The 18433-nt window shown below is 40.4% G+C and overlaps 1 protein-coding gene across 2 annotated transcripts in view; it reads right to left on the reverse strand.

Annotated features, from left to right (window-relative positions):
• Window positions 1-2645: 2645 nt before the first annotated feature.
• The window catches only part of LOC142311935 (oocyte zinc finger protein XlCOF8.4-like), a 56190-nt gene continuing 40402 nt past the window's right edge, over window positions 2646-18433 (reverse strand). For both annotated transcript variants that reach the window (XM_075350803.1, XM_075350804.1), the window contains exon 7: window positions 2646-4489. In XM_075350803.1, coding sequence (XP_075206918.1) covers window positions 3651-4489 — 839 coding nt within the window. In that variant the 3' untranslated portion in view covers window positions 2646-3650. The remainder of the gene's footprint in view (window positions 4490-18433) is intronic.

An 18433-nucleotide genomic window follows, 5' to 3' on the forward strand; every position in this document is an offset into this window, starting at 1 on the left:
TTGCAGCGTTTCTAAAAATGATCCAAGATGAACAGATCTGGGATCAGCAAAGACTTTGCTACCTACCCCGGTGTCATCCTGGGGACAGTTAAGGATGGCTTATTTTTGAATGTGCTTGATGCAAATCTACCTGTGAAGTGTACAACTGGGGCACAAGTGCTGCCACTGAAGGGGTGTCTGTATGGCCCAATTTTTGAAAAAAAGGGAGACTCCGCTTGGAGTCACCTTGCCGTGTTTTATATGCTTTTAGAAGGGCATGCCATGCCTATATCTGTGGCTCGTCCTCTTTTTCCTCATAACGCTGTTTTGTTTTCGCATGAGAATTCGTTCTTGTCACTTAACCATGTATTTGTGTTTTGTTGTGAGTTGTTTGTCACCTTTTGGACACCTTTGAGGGTGTTTTCTAGGTGTTTTTATGTGTTTGTGATTTCCTCCCATTGTTTCCTATGGGGTTCGAGTGGTTCGTCGAACTGGTTTGCCGAACCGAACTCGAATGCAACCTCTGTTCGACGAACCAAGCTCGAGCCGAACCGCGACCGGTTCGCTCATCTCTACTCTTAGCATTCATCGGTGTTTTCAGCTGTGTGTTTTGGGTCATTATCCTGTTGGAGAACCCATGACCCTCAACTCAGGCCATGCTTTCTGACACCAGGCAGCAAATTTCACTCCAGAATACCTTGATAGTTTTGAGATTTTAAGAAAGCAGCCCCCAAACATAACGAAGCCTCCTCCATGTACCATGGCAGGCACAATATTCTTTTCTTTGTAAACTTCAGTTTTCCAACTATGAATATAAAGTGATGCGACACCAAAAAGCTCCAGTTTTGTCTCATCTGACGAAAAAACACTCTCCCAGAAGTTTTTCCTGTGAGGTTTTTATAGGTTATTACCTACATCTCGTGAGAAATTCATGTCAGCACCTTTAGAAATATATTTACTTAAAAAATTGATGACGTGTTCAATATCTATTTCACCTGCTGTAGAGCTCCCTGAAAATCTGTCTCCAGAGCTTATTTTAAATGGCTAAAGGCATAAGTGATGTTAACCATGCGACGACAGACCGTATGCTCTCATTATCTATATGTCTCAACTTTTATGCCTGATATGTGAATACCTCTGTCCAAGAGCCAATTGCTGGAGGTGAAGCCGAGAAAACAGTGAAGAAAGTCTGATCTACTTCACACGGTTTCCATAACCTCTATATAAATAAATGGGAGAAACGGAAATAGTTTAGCACAGTAACATTTGTGATTTGTGTAACTTGGGAGCCAACAAACCAATTTTGTTTTTGGAAACAGTTGAGTGGAAGACTGGACAGAGGCGTACCTGTGGATATTGTGCTTCAGAACTTTGGAAAAGTGATTGATATTATCCCCTATAGATGTAAATGGGTAAATTACAGATTTTAAATGAGAAAATGATGTAACATTTATATACTGTACATACAGATATGATTACAATGTTAAGTAGTGTGTAACACAAAGAAGAAAAAGTACACACACTTCCACCTTGGGTGCTATCAGTTAGTTTAGCAATACCAAAAATTGCACTACCTTGTTAAAATGATTATTCTTTATTAAACACGTACACTACAACAAAATTACATATAGTCAATAATATATTAAAATGAGGTCAGTTTGAAGAAAGGGGGGATATAGACAGGTGCTCTCCTAACCCTTTCCCTTCCTAGCATATGGGGGTTGGCGATTACCTAAACAATACGAGCATGCCCCTGTAATACGACTGTGACACCGCTGAAAGACCACTTCACACTGGTCGGTAATTGCCATAACTACTTTGTGGATGTGGACCTTTTATTGCTAATTGATAGCAGCCAAAACATGTAAGTGCAGGGATTTCTGCATGAGGTATTCATACTCAATACTAAATAAATTAAGACTTTTGAAAATGTTGTCTTTTTTTTATCTTTTGAATATCATTAACATGTCTATTGATCCTGTGATTTTCATAATTCTATGACTTTTCCTTTTTGGTATTGTAATTTCAAAGTTAACAAATAAACCTCAATTTATAACCCAGAATCAACGTAGGGTTAGTGAAGCAAACACAATTTGCCGAAGGCGCAACTAGAGGTACCCTAAACTAAAGATCCATAAAATATAACTTTTATTATTTCCAAATCACAAGACAGGAATTAAAAATAGCGTGCAGAGCAACCCAATCCACTCACTGTATCATGTGTCCAGAAGCGGACCGGACACTATCACAAATAGCCTCCCCTAGGCTATTAGCTGAATGTTTTTAGATAGGCAGTGTAGGGTTGCACCAACCTCTGAATTATTTGTAGGACTTTCGTCCAGTTTGTGATAGTGTCCGGTCCACAGCTGGACACATGATACAGTGAGTGGATTGGGTTGCTCTGCATGCTATTTTTAATTCCTGTCTTGTGATTTTGAAATAATAAAAGTTATATTTTATAGATCTTTAGTTTAGGGTACCTCTAGTTCCCCCTTGGGCAAATTGTGTTAGCGTAATTTCAAAGTTGAGTCGTTTATGTATATTATAGATGTTTAAAAATGCAGTAGAAAGTGATAAAAACATTTTATTTATACCACATATCAAAGTATATAATTAAACATATGAGCTTGCCAAGCAAAAGACAAACCCTAATACAAGACCACGGACATAAAAATAAAATAAGATACAGTCTAAGAAAATAGCAACACAAAACCAAATTTTACAAATTTATAATTTTATTTTTCACCAGTTCAATAATAAATAAACTATGCATATTCGATATTCGGGATCACCGGACTTATATTGAGCATTGTATTGAACATTGATGCGTTCCACCGCTGGGTACTCCATGCGTTCCACTGCACTGCATCCCATCTTCACCTGCTGGCCAAAAGCAATGCCTATCGCCGGATGTGGTGAGTGTGTGTGTGCGAGGTAATTTGTGATTGTGTGAGAGATCTGATGTGACTGTGTGTGTGTGATCTGATGTGTGTGCACAAGTATGAATGTGTGTGTGTGCGATCTGATGTATGTGTGAGTATGAGTGTGTGGAATCTGATGTATGTGTGTATCGGCCAGAAGCAGGGGAGGATGGCGTGCAGCTTACTTGCTGGGAGCGCACGCTGAGGAACGCAAGGGTACCTGGGATCGAGGCAAACGCTGGGAGTCTGGTAAGTATGAGTCTCCTAGGAAAGGGTGGTCTGCTTTTTTTTTGATGGAGGTGGGGGGGGGTAAACTTTCCCCCAACTGTGTTTCCCAGAAAATAAGCCATGGGGCTTTTTATGGGGCAAAAAAAAATTAAGACAGTGTCTTATTTTTCAAAAACATGGTAATAATGGCAGACACTATAACAGCTTTTAAAAAAGGGCTAGATGGTTTCCTCAGTACACTTATCATTGTCAGTTATAAATGTGACAAAATACATAATTGGTGGAGAAAGGTTGAACTAGAGGGGCCTAGGTCTTTTTTCAACATATGCAATTATGTAACAATGTGCCAAATATGGGAAGAGATTTTGCTGTAAATTCTACGGTAGATAAATGGAGGATCATCATATACCTTATAAATTGTAATGAAAATTAATTTTTAAAATGCATTATAGAACCATATTTAGATGATCAACAAAAACTGAATAATAGTTTAAACATTTCTAATTCTAAACATGAAAATTGCTAATCTACAGCGTGACTTATCTGATGTTTAGCAAAATCAGATATATTTGTAAACCATTGCTTACATTCTGAACATGAAAATGGCTTCTCCCCTCTGTGAATTCTCAGATGTCTATTAAGATATGTTTTACGACTAAAGCATTTCCCACATTCTGAACATAAAAATGGCTTCTCCCCTGTGTGAATTCTTAGATGTTTATCAAGATTTGATTTACGACTAAAGCATTTCCCACATTCTGAACATGAAAATGGCTTCTCCCCTGTGTGAGTTACCTGATGTCTAACAAGATGCGACAGCCTAATAAAACATTTCCCGCATTCAATACATGAAAAAGGCTTCTTCCCCGAGTGTGTTTTCTGATGTCTAGAAAGATAATTTTTCTGAGAAAAACATTTTCCACATTCTGAACATGAATATGGCTTCTCCCCAGTGTGAGTTCTCTGATGTAGAACAAGATACGATTTCAGTGTAAAACATTTCCCACATTCTGAACATGAATATGGCTTTTCCCCTGTATGATTTCTTTTATGTGTAACAAGACTTCCATTACACGTAAAACATTTCCCACATTCTAAACATGAATATGGCTTTTTTCTTGTGTGTACTCTTTGACGTTCAACATCCTTTCTGTAATTTTTGCTTTGCTCAATAACCTGTGATGAATCAGAAGACAGAACCTGTTGAAAAGGATCAAATGATAGATATTTACTGTGACTGTCTGCAAGTGTTTCTGGGATAATGGCATACTCTCCATACGTTTCTAGTGGTGTGATACCATGATCTTCTACTTTGACATCTGAGAATATGATATGTCCCTCTGAGCTCCCAGTCCATTCACCTGCCAAAAATGAAAACATTATTATTATTGTTTAATAAGTGTTTGGACGTATATTCATCCTAATATGTTATTAGAAATTTCATAATACTTCAGTATTAAAATATCTATGAAATTTTAAGTAAATGTTGATTTTCAACTGATTAGGACATTGGCAGGAGCAGAAGACTTTGTATTACTGTTTTGACCATGTTGTACTCATAATCTATAACTTCATTCTTCAAATGCTAACAACTTACCGTATTTTTCGGACCATAAGACGCACCCTGGTTTTAGAGGAAGAAAATAGGAAAATAAAATTTTAAGCAAAATTTGGTCATGACACTTATGGGTCGAGGATCTGCTGCTGACACGGTTACGGGGGTAATGTTCCCACATTCTCTACTAAGGTACCGCATCCTGGCAATGATCCTCCTGCCTTGTATGTGACCTCCATCCTTGTATATATGTCCCTCATCCTGGTATATATTCCCATCCTGCTATATACCGCCATAATGGTATGTATTCCCATCCTGCTACATAGCGCCATCCTGGTATATTCCCTTATTCTGCTATATACCCCTATCCTGCTATATACCCCCATGCTGCTATACAGTCCCTGACAGACGTTCTGTCACTTATCCATGTTATGTAAATAAAAGCTTATAACCTGACTTTAAATTCATCCATTGGTTTCATAAATTACTCTTATGAAAGCTGAAACCCTCACAAATTTGTTTCAGGTTATGAAAATAAAGTTGCTGCAAAGCTGAAATATTGATCATTTAATAAACACAGAAAGGTCAGATTTTGGCAAGAAAAAAAGTTATGTCGCCTTGTAATATAATGCACCCAATCCTAGTTTACATCCTCACCTGTGCTCACTAAATGATCGGTTAAGTGGGTGTGTATAAAAAGAAACCCAGCACCCCAGACCTTCAGTTGAACTGCAACTTGACCTCTAACAACATGCCAAAAATCCACCCTGCGACCAAAGCCTTGAAAAGGCTGAAGACCAGATCCACTGCAGAGGTGGCTGGCACCTTTAATATGTTTCAACGTCATGTACAAAGAATTAAAAAAAGATTTGAAGAGACTGGAGATGTTTTTCACAAGCCCAGGTTCGGCAGACCCCGCAAGACAACTGCTCAGGAGGAACGTTTGTTGGTTAGAAAATCCAAAGCCAGCCCCTCTTCTACTGCAGCAGAGCTCCAAAAGGCCTGGTCACCTCAAGTCCCTGTGCCAACCAGAACATTAATAGTAGGATTCTGTCTCGAAATGGCCTCTATAATCGAATCAGTGCCCAGATGTCAGCACTAAACAAAAGGCAATTAAAAAAACTTGTGGCATTTGCCAAGTCCCAGAGCCTGCTAAACAGATGGATGCTGGAAAAGGGGCAGAAGGTGGATTTCTCTGATGAATATTCAGTTGAATTACACCACAACTACCTCAAATACTGCAGGAGACCTAATGGAGCCCGTATGGATCCAGAAAACAGTTAAGTTTGGTGGTGGAAAGATCATGGTCTGGGGTTACATTCAGTATAGGGTGTGCGAAACATTTCCAAGGTGGAAGGCAATATCAATAGCCTAAAATATCAAGAAGTATTAGCTACCTCTTACATTCCCAATCATAAAAGGGGTCAAATTTTGCAGCAGGATGGTGCTTCATTTCATCCATCCATCTCTACAACAAAGTTCCTCCAGGCAAAGAAGATCAAGGTGCTCAAGGACTGGCCAGCCCGATCACCAGACATGAACATCATTGAGTATGTTTGGGGTATGATGAAAGAGGAAGCTTGGAAGACAAAACCAAAGAATCTAGATGAACTCTGGGTGGCATGTAAAGACTGTATTCTTTGCTATTCCTGATGACTTCATCAATAAATTGTATGAATCATTCTTGAATCGCATGGATGTAGTCCTTCAAGCTCATGGTAGTAACACAAAATAATAAATATGGCTCTAATAGCACCACAACTTCATTCACCAACGTTATGCAACATATCTTTGTATTAGAAGTTAATTATTTGTTTGAATTTCACATTACTTTCTGTGGGCGACAAAACTTTTGCCTTGACAAAATCTGACCTTTCTGTGTTCAATAAATGATCAAAATTTCAGCTTTGCAGCAACTTTATTTTCATAACCTAAACCAAATTTGGGAGGGTTTCAGCTTTCAAAAGAGTCATTTATAAAACCAATGGATGAATTTAAAGTCAGGTTATAAGCTTTTATTTACATAACATGGATAAGCTACAGAACCTCTGTCAGGGACTGTGTACCCTCATGCATCCTGCTACATACCCCCATCCATCCTGCTATATACCCCCATCCACCCTGCTATATACCCCATCCACCCTGCTATATTCCCCCATCCATCCTGCTATATGGCCGCATCCTGCTATATACCCCCCATCCTGCAATATGGCCTGTATCCTGTGGCACACAAAAAAAATTAATGTTTATACTCACCTTTCCTTGCTCCATGCAGCATCGCTCCTCCTCCTGTCAGTGCCGGCAGCAGCGCCGCTGGAGTGTGGAGCCACCACCGTTGTCTGCAGCATCGCTCGTCCTCCTGTCTGCCTGTCAGCTGACCTGTGTGGAGACTAGCGGTGCGCACAGTGATGACGTCATCGCTGTGCTCACTGTTCTCTACACAGATCAGCTGGCCGGCAGACAGGAGGACATCGCGATGCTGCAGGCAATGGTGACGCGTAAGTATACTTATTCACTTCCCCCCCCGCGCTGATGATGATGCGCGAGGAGCAGTGAATATAGCCACACATGATCACTTCAGGCTGTAGTTGCCAGGGGTGATCACGCGGTCTGGCTGTTAATTATGCACGCACCCTCTGCCCATCATCCCGCCCACCTGTCAGCGCTGGCTTCAGCGCTGAGGAATGATGGGCGGGAGGATGGGCGTGCATATGAACTGAGCGGTCCCACATGGTCATGGCAGGCTGCTACAGCCTGCTCATGCTACCGATGACCCGCTCCACCGCAGCACCCTCATTCCCCGCAGCCACATTCAGACCAAGACGCACCCCCCACTTTCCCCCAACAATTGGGGAAAAAAGTGCGTCTTATAGTTCGAAAAATACGGTCATTTCCTTTAATTGGCCTCAGAGTAAATCCGGTTTAAGAGGGCCTATAAAAAAGGTACACAATTGTCTTTTTTTCAATCCTGAACACTGCAAAGAACTTATTCTTAGCAAAATTTTGTTTGAGACATTTATTAATGAAGTACTTTATATTCATCCCTTCTACGTTTTGTGGGACACTAAGAACTTTCAATTTTTTATGCTGAGTGTGATCCTCCATTTACTCAAGATGCTTGTCTCATCACTCAAGCAATCTTCTTCCTGCATCACTTTTTTTGGAGGTATTATCTTTGTCTTGAAACACAGACACTTTCCACCATTTGTTATTATTTCTCTTATCTTGCCAAAATCATGTTGATAATGATCCCTTCTTCTTTTAGCCTCTTAAATGCCCAGATATCTCCTTTAATGTTGAATTACACTTTTTGACAGTTCTTAAAGTTTTTTTATGGAGTCCTTGCAAATTCTCAAGTTTTTCTACAACTGGTTCATGTTTCTATATTCTCCAGGTTTGTGTAGGGTAACTAAACTGTATTTTTCAATAAAAAGAAAATCTATATTTAGGCCCTGTGCGCACTTACCGGATTTTGCCGCGGATTTTCTGCGGATTTGCTGCATGTTTCGCTGCAGAAAATGTTCATAACATCTCTGCAGTGAATCACCAGCAAAGCCTATGGGAAAAAAAAATCCTGTGTGCACTAGGCGGAATTTGACAGCTGCATGTTTTGCTGCGGGATTCCCGCAGCAAAAACAATTGCATGTCAATTATTTTCCCCACATCGCTGCGGGATTTCACTCCATTGACTCCAATGTAATCGGGAAATCCCGCAGGGAATAACGCAGGCAGCAAATTCTGTGCGGTTCACTGCGTTTTCCTGCGTTATTCCCTGCGGTATTTCGCGGTTTACCTCCGGTAATGTACATCGCTTGCCTGCGGTTTTGCAGGGAAGTGATGTCATTACAGGAAGAGGAAGCCGTACAGAGAGTAAACACACACAGATCACAGACACACACAGACATCACAGACATAGAACACACACACACACAGACATATAGAACACACATAGAAAGCAAATGGAAATATAGAAAACAAAACACGTGGGCTCCGCTGTATATTTACCGTCCAGCCGAGGTAAGCACACAGCGGCGGCCCGGTATTGTCAGGCTGGGGAGGGAGAGGGGCAGGGTTAATGTCCCCCGCCTCACTCCCCCTCCCGCAGCCGAGAATAAGAATATCAGCCGCAGTTGCCCCGGAACTGTCGCATGCATTATGCGGCAGTACCGGAGTGTCCCCGGCTCTTCTTGCTGCCGTGTAGCAGTGGCAGTCAAGGTAATACAAGGGGTTAATGGTGGCGGATCACCGCCATTAACTCCAGGCTTGATCATGGCAGCGTCTATGAGACAGCTGACATGATCAACCCGTAAGTAAAGTGAAAAAACACACAGACACCGAAAAATCCTTCATTTTAAATAAAACACAAACAAGCCTCGTTCACCCTTTTATTAACCCCTCCCGAAACAAAGCTCCGACGTAATCCACCGCTCCGGCGTAATCCACAGGTCCTGCGCTGCTTACATCCAGCCGCAACTGACACTGTCACAGCGCTGAATGAATGCAGCCTCGCAGTGAGACAGCAGAGGTAATTACCGGTCATTTCCCACAGCCGGTAATGTGAACTCACTGCCGACCGTGGGAAATGCAGAGTGTGCTCACAGGGACTCTATCTATCCCTCTATCTATCTATCTATCCTTCTATCTATCCTTCTATCTATCCCTCTATCCTTCTATCTATCCTTCTATCTATCCCTCTATCTATCCCTCTATCTATCCCTCTGTCTGTCTATCTATCTATCCTTCTATCTATCCCTCTGTCTGTCTATCTATCTATTCTTCTATCTATTCTTCTGTCTCAGAATGAAATGACTTTTTTTTTTTTTCTTCAATGTGCTTTATTGCATTGAATGCAATAAAGAACATACCAACCCGCACGCGGCAAAACCGCGCCAATACCGCGAACAATACCGCGGCAAACCGCATGCGGTTTTCGGGTGCGGTTTGCTGCGGTTTTTTTACCGCGGGTGCGGTAATCTTTGAATACCTGCGGAATTTTCTTGAGAAAATTCCATTTTCCAGTGCGCACAGGGCCTTAAACAGTAAGCATGTCACAAACGCCGTTTTTTTTCACCAGTCAATTTCACACCCGTATATGCAACACAAAAAGAAAAGGTCTATTTAAGTTTATGGACATGTGCCTTCCTAACAATCCTGTAAAGTCAGTAAGCCAATCCTCCAACTTCTCAATTTCCTTGATTCCGACTCCAACTTCGACTCGGACTCACTCATACATTTGAATTGAAACCAGAACTTTCCCTGCACTCTCTATAAAGACACATCTACAGGTTTTTCTCACTATCTGACATAAAATCAGAATAAACCTTCCCCGTTTTAGGTCAATTAGGAACCAAAATTATTTATATTTGCCAAATGCCAGAATAATGAGGGAGAGAGAGAGAGAGAATGTCTTAAAGCATTTTATTACTTTCTGCAAATTCAAAAGTTTTCATCCATTGAATTAGTATTTGTTAGCATTGCCCTTGCACTGTATGACTTGGGTGAAACATTTTGGATCTCATTCCACAAGCTTCTCACAATACCTGATAGGAATTTGGGCCCATTCCTCCTGACAGAACTGGTGTAAATGAGCCATGTTTGTAGGTCGCCTTGAGTGGACTGGCCTTATCAACTTTACCCATAAATTTTCAATAGGATTGTGATAATATATAAGATTTAATCACTAATATGACGCTTATAATTACATAGCACTTTACATACATCAGCAATCAGGGCTTTGTGATGGCCGCTCCAAAACATTGACTTTGTAATCCTTAAGCCACTTTGTAACCAGTTTGGCAGTATGCTTTGGGTAATTGTCCATTTGGAAGACCCATTTCCACCTAAGCTTTAAGTTCCTGGCTGATGTCTTGAGCTGTTGCTTCAGTATTGCCACATAATCTTCTTTCCTCATAATGTCATCTATTTTGTGAAGTACACTAGTCCCTTCAGCAGCAAAACAACCCCACAAAATGATGCCGTTACCCTCGTGTTTCACAGGTGGGATGGTGTTGTTTGCCTTCAAAGCTTCTCCCTTTTTCCTCCAGAAGTAACAATGGTCCTTATAGCCAAACAGTTCAATTTTAGTTGAGTTAGACCACAGGACATATCTCCAAAATTTAGGGTTTTTGTTCCTGTGCGCATCTGAAAACATTAATCTGTCTTTTTTTTATATTACTTTTAAGTAATGGCTTCTTCCTGGCAGAGTGGCCTTTCAGTCCATGTTGATACAGTGCTCGTTTCACTGTGGATAATGACACAATCTTACCAGCTTCTGCCAGCATCTTCACGTGAGCTTTTACTTTTGTTCTTGGGATGATATGCACATGTCTGACCAAAGCATGTTCATCTCTGGTACACAGAATCTGTCTCCTTCCTGAGCAGTGTGATGGCTGGACATTCCCATCTTGTTTGTACTTGTATATAATTGTTTGTACAGATGAACGAGGCATTTTCAGGTATCCCAAAATTGCAACCAAGGATGAACCAGACTTGTGCAAGTCCACAATTCTCTTCCTGAGATCTTGGCTGATTTCTTTTTTACTTTTCCATGATGCTACACAAAGAAGCAGTGTATTTTAGGTGTGCATTAAAATACATCTACAGAGGTGTCTCTAATTAACTCAAATGTTGCCAATAAACTTATCAGAATACAAAGACATGAAATCATATAGGCTGTCCCATATTGTTTAAAGGCAGAGTACTCTTAAGGCCCCGTCACACACAGAGATAAATCTTTGCCAGATCTGTGGTTGCAGTGAAATCATGGACATATTGTTCCATTTGTACACAACCACAAACCTGGCACTGATTGTCCACAATTTCACTGCAACCACAGATCTGCCGCAGATTTATCTCTGTGTGTGACAGGGCCTTTAGTGTATGTAAATTTTTGACTTTGCATTTAGTAATAAAACTGTCTTAAAACATTCCCTCTCCCTCATTATTCTTGCATTTGGCAAATATAAATAATTTTGGTAATCCTAATTGACTTAAAACGGGAAAGGTTTATTCTGATTTCATGTCAAATAGTGAGAAATATATGCATATATATCTTTTTAGATAGTGTATGTAAACTTCTGGTTTCAACTGTACAGGATTCATGTTTGTGATAAATTTACTGTATCATGTAGCTGAAGTGCAGCACAAATTCATCTCAACTAAAAGCCTAGATTCTTTGATCAGGAATAGAACAGACATTTATAGGGCATTTCATAACTTTCTCAAATTCTTGTTAAAAAAATATTCATCACATACTGCACTGAACCACTGTACCCAATTTATTATATATTTTAGGAGTTGGTCCATTTTGAAACGACTCAAATTCGGACTCCACAAAAAATGGATACCGACTCCAACTCCACAGCCCTGCTCCCTACCTACATACCTACATACAGTACCTGCCAGGCTTGTCTTATTACATTCTTCTGGGGGAAGGGAGGTTGAATTTTGCTAATAGGAGTGAATTTAGTTAACAAAATAGAGAAAACAAAATCTAGACATGTAACTGTGCTTGTCTGTTTCTGTACACCTCTTCTACTAGTCCTAGCCGACACTCGTATACGCCACTCCAATATACAAAACTGATTCTAATTATCCTGAAATTTAAAATGATGCCACAACCGATGATTGGAGTGCGTGTGTGAGATTTATATATTATATATATATATATATATATATATATATATATATTACATTTATATACAGTCCCACTGCCTTTTGAGACTATACAGATCCTCCACTCCGGGCCTTTTGGCAAGTAACCTTCTCCCCTAAGGATAGGCTACCCTAAGTTTAACATCCGAAGACCCCAGAACTGGCAATGCAGGGATAAGGCACTGTTCTTCTCCTGCACTACTTCAGTCTGTCTGCTCACCTTGGAGGCGCTGCTGATATGACTCCCGGAAGCCGCTCAGTATAACCTGATGTAGGTCACCACTTCTATCTTCCTCCTACCCAATTCTTTAGCCTGTTTCTTCAGCACACCATACTGCTCTTTCTCTCTGTTCCTTGCTCTTACTTCCTCTCTAACACTTACTAGTGATGTGTAGGTCATGAACGATCCAACACAAAGATTCGACTCCCTGCTGTGAGCCGGATCCCCAGTGAGAGCCACTAAAATCTCTTAACGGCTCTCACTGGGCATAAAACTCCGGTGTTCAGGGGATGAAACTCCGTCCACCTGAACGAAACCCCACCTACTCAACAGTCTAATTGGTCAGTTGTAAGTAGGCAGGGTTTAGCAGCAGGTGGGCAGGGTATCAGCGTTGTTACTATAATCTTAAATATGTGTTCACCTGGGGTGAACACATATTTAATAAGGAGCCAAGAACGATCCAAATGAGTCGGCTCTTTTTGGTGAGTGGAGCTGTCAAGGTCAGAATGACGATGATGATGAGACTCAAAGGATCTCTTGATATCCGGCTGCTGCTTCTAATTAAAATGTCATGTGTGCACACGAGAATGAAAAATAACTGCACAGCAAAGTCAGTTACATCTATCTCCATGACCGGCTCTTGACCAAGTGTGTTCTTTATTGTTTGAAAGAAACTCTAAACTGAGCAGTAAGGGGGTGTAAACAAAAGTTTTAGTCCAATCAAGTATCGTAAGTCAGGGCTTCATGACGTAGAGAGATCTACATATTCTCCGTTGATTGGTCAGTCTAGGATCCAGGAATTTCTTTGTCGATGTGTCTTGGGTGTAAACCAGGAAATGGTGGCCATTTTCAAGCTATACATATAGTATATACTGAGTTTAAGGAAAATACACTGAATATGCAATATACATATATACATGTTAGTAAGAAACAAAAGCATTTACAAATATGTGTGTTAGTTCACATCTACTGAACTATATAAGTGAGTCTATGAAATGGCTGAATTAAGTATTTTTGGATACTCAATTCTCTATCCTCAACAGTCCCCCCTAAAGACTTACTTCTGCCATTTCTAAAAACTAAGGGTACTGTGTTCCCTTAGGAAGAGAGGTAGAAAGATCTGTTGAAAAACCTGCCTAACTGAACGTTGAAACATGGGCGGAAAGGGGAAAGGGGTTTTCTTCACCGGTTTGAGACCAAGGACTCCTAGGCGAGTCCTCACCCTTTGTAGTTGGACTTTCCCATGTCTCAAGGTTCTCTAAGTCCTCTCTTCTAACTGTTCTGGCAATGCTGGTCTAAGACTGTACAGGGTTTTCTGAAAAGGATAAGTATGAGCAGAACGCTCAGTGCAGCTCTGGTTGATTAACCCTTCTACAATGCGAGGTGTGGATCCATAGATGTTTCTGTGGTTGGATCAGCTCCTCTAGTGTTGACTCATGGCTCTTTCTCGCTTGTCCTTTAGGATCAATCAGTCTCCTGACTGGAGACCATATGCTAATAGCTCTGATTTAAGATCTGGAATTGGAGAATACACCTGTTTATCACACTATTCAGTCAATTATATAAAAATATATATGTCTATGCTAAACCAAAAAACATCTTACATAAAGACCTGTTTATTGCAAAAAGAAAACAAAACATATACATTTTGTACACAATTTACTAGTTTCCACTTTTCTATAAAATATACACTTTTTGTAAACACATTTTCCTTTACATACCACCTTCATGTGCTTCTCAACAATAATATCGTTTTCTGCACTGGAATGCCTCTGACCAAACCTGGAAAGAAATTTACACAACACGCACAGACTTGCATACAACGTGCTCATGATATACATCTATAATCAGTTTGCAGTCTCTAAGAATGGGTAGAGTAGGTGCAGGGTGTTTCTACGGACTCTTTACAGTTTTTTTTTCACTTCATTCTAGGCACTTGTCTCACAAGACTGGGTGAATCTGCCCACCTGGGTACTGAACCCGGTGTCACCAAAGCACACACTGACAATTGTCTTTCACAGATGTTACCTGGGCCATCATTAAGAAGAGCTCTCATGGCAGAGAAAGCTTACCACCCTTTATCCACAGACCTTCCTCAGTCAGCTGGCTCCCTGCATGTCACACTCCATTCCTTGTTGTATCGCTTGTTCCTGTAGGGATTTAAGAACACAAGGAGTAACAGAAGTCACTGACGTGACCAATGTCACCAAGGCATGGTCGGTATTGGTGAAAGACTCTCAACTCTAGGCCCGTTCACTGCTTCTTGGTCAGCTGCACCTGTGCAAGGATCTCCATCCGAATCCATCAGCTCAAATCTAGACTTTCTTTTCGGCATACCTAATTCATTTGACAACAGGAAGAAATCTACAACCTACATACACCTCTAAAGACTCTTACCCACTCCTGTTCTACCCATCAAGAGAGGCATTTAATGCATCACTGTCTCCTGTATCAATAGGATTGGAGGGAGTGGTCGAATTTAGACTACCTCATGTGGTGTAAACAGCAGCATATCCAGTGCAGAATCGACCACCATCTGGTTTCATCTATAAAAACAAAAACTAAAAAATATACATTAGATCATTCTTATAACTTCATCTCTGATCATAATACAGTTAGTGGTCATCTATACCTCACATGACTGAGAATACTAAATAAATAAACAAACAAATAAATAAACAAATAAACATATAAGACAAGACTTTCCTATTTCAGTTAACAGATATACCTCATAGTAATCTAATAAACATAACCTATGGGAAAAAGGTCAGCTTCAAAACCTATCTAATATACCTGCTGCGCCCTCCAAGAAACTGGAGAATATAATTAATACCTTGTTCCCCCCTTGTTTAATTGTTTATTTACCAATATGGCAAAATTCAGCATTTGTATACTGGTATTCCCTAAAAGAAAAGATAAAACAGCAGGTAATAAATTAGCCACATACTAAAACCTAAAATGAACAAACACTGAAAATAACGTACATCTCAGAACACTATACATTACTGGGAAATTTTAAAACTTTACAATAAACAACACTGTATCCATAAAGAAAAGAAAAACCTTTCATAGTAGAAACGACTGAGACATGATGAAATGACAGCTGTGACTGGGCGACTAACTTGCAAAAATATATAAATTGTTTAGAAATAATCATAAAAACAGAAAAGGTGATAGAGTCACAAAATAAAAAAAAATAAAAAAAAAAAAAAATATATTGTTCAAATAAATCGCCATTAAAAACAAAACAACACAAATTATATCGCGCATCCCATAAAATTTAATATTCCCTATTCAGGTATAAACAGCAAACTAAAAATGGGAAATCCTGAACTCTAAGGGTTAAACCAAACTTACGTCACTATTGGAGAGAGACACATTCCATTCTTACTTCTTAAAAGCGAGACAGGAAGAAGAAAAAAAACTCATCCTTTGTTATAACAAAGACATAGCAGGGAACACATCCATTACCCATATGTACATTGAATGCATTATACATTTTTCCTAATTCCTTATTTACAAATGGATTTGATACATTTTGACATCAGTAGGGGTAAGTCGTTTACGATTTTTGTCTTAAATTAACTAACATAATACAAAGATATATATATTTACCTTCCTCTATTTTATTTTATGATATAATGCTGCAAGACTTCTAAAATACCAATTAATTTTATGTGAACAGATCTTTCCACATCATTTCTGTAAAAATTTCACTTACTTATCTTTGACTTGCACTTATGGGATAACTGAGTAAACAAATATACAATTTATACTTATTCAAATGTGTTAGTCATATATACCAGAGAACACCTCCCACCGGGGATGGGTGGAGAGCTTTGAACAAAGAGCCATTTCGAGGGGTGTGGCTTATGAGGTGTACTGCCATCAGTGGGTGTAGCAAGACGGCTGCCACAGGAAGTTCCAGGCACCTGACTTCCGGGTGTAGCATCCATGTTGTGACTCCCTGGGTGTACTGGGAGTGGCTGGAACTACGTAGTAAACCAGGGATACTTTAGTGCCTGTAAATTTGCATTCCAGCATACAAAGGAGAGATATGATTAGCACCAGATATAATGACTTCTAGAGAAGAACAATAAGGCACCGCTAGAGAAAAACATTTAGTGATTCTACAAACAGCAACAGACAGTGAATGAGGTCTTTGTTCTTCATTATAAACTCACTACAGATTAATCTGAACTTCAATACATGGGTTGCAGCCTGCCATCTAGTGGTAGTCCAACGATATTACACAACTTTTTGCAATCTTTTGTATTTTTTTTCCGTTTTTTTTATAACTAGGGCGACAGCGTTCTCAGCTCCTACTAAAAAACAATCTCTTCTTGAACAGAGTATACAGTGCTCTAGCTGGATTGGCCACATCCAACTGAACCCTCTTCCCACTTCCCTACTATGCAATAAGGACATACTGTGACGTCCAACGTACGAATACAATACCGTTCCTCGTACGTTCCTATTTTTCCGGCGTCTCACATAGCAGTGCATGAGTTAACACTCAGGGGAATACGCTGGTTCAAAACACTTTTCTCCACCACCGGAATCCCTCCCCCTCTTTCCCGTGTAAGCGGACACACTTTTTCAGTGTCCAACACGTGGATACTAATACCGTTCTCCACGTGTTCCCATTTCCGGCTATTAACACAAGAATCGATGTATTTTATATATATATATAAATAAAACACTGGGGGACACGCCAATTCCCTTATCTCTCTGTTCCAAAAACAAACCAACGATTACAAAATGCTGAAAAACGCATAAACTAGTTAATTTCTCTCAAATCCAAACCAAGATAACACTTGTTTTTCTTTCAAATCATTACAACTTAATGTAGTATACAAAGACTGCAGCCACCTCCTGTATATTACCTCGCTCCAAAGAGCTGCGCTGTTTTAACACCCCCGGCGTCTGCCTCTTCACCCTCCACCCCCCTGTTTCTTAGCTAAAAGACAGCAGGAACATAGCTATGCAATTTGATCTCCGCTCTGCCTCAAGCAGCTGGTGGACATATAGCCCCCACCTTTTTGCTTCCTCCGAGTGTAAGAATGTAAGGATGTGCTCCCCCCTCTCGCATTCCTAACACACACACAAACTTTCCTCTTAGTGCAGGCAGTGGGTGATTAACCTCCCCCCTCCTGCTGTCTTTGTCTAAGAGGCTGCAGACACAGAACAAAGACAAGCAGCTCCTTAGCCTCCATTTTCTCTCCCTCCGTGAACAATAACAGACAATTAACTCTCCGAGAACCAAACAGAGAAATCACAAGCTTGATTAACCATACACCTATATACAAATAAAAACAGCTACTCAAGAAAACACCCCAGTTCTAATTACAGACAGCCGGATACTTTACAACCTACCCCTAGCCCCTATGGGAGCTGGGTCCTTCTAGCCCACCGGCGGGTGACAGTCACACCGTTAGGTCTCCGGTGCACTACCATTCTCCGGACTAGTGACCACCCACGTTCGCCAGGTGTCTCTCGATCCACAGGTAAAACAGCACACACAATGTATATGATGGTTACCTGCGAAATGAAGGGTGATCAATCCTATCAAGCGACACCTGGATACTTGTGGAGTAGCCCCCAGACGTCCGGAAAATGGAAGCTCTGACTCACCCTTTACGGTAGTCCCATCTGGGGTGCCAGTTGTCAAGGTCAGAATGACGATGATGATGAGACTCAAAGGATCTCTTGATATCCGGCTGCTGCTTCTAATTAAAATGTCATGTGTGCACACGAGAATGAAAAATAACTGCACAGCAAAGTCAGTTACATCTATCTCCATGACCGGCTCTTGACCAAGTGTGTTCTTTATTGTTTGAAAGAAACTCTAAACTGAGCAGTAAGGGGGTGTAAACA

Source organism: Anomaloglossus baeobatrachus, chromosome 5, assembly GCF_048569485.1.
Source record: "Anomaloglossus baeobatrachus isolate aAnoBae1 chromosome 5, aAnoBae1.hap1, whole genome shotgun sequence".
In the NCBI taxonomy this organism is placed as follows: Eukaryota; Metazoa; Chordata; class Amphibia; order Anura; family Aromobatidae; genus Anomaloglossus; species Anomaloglossus baeobatrachus.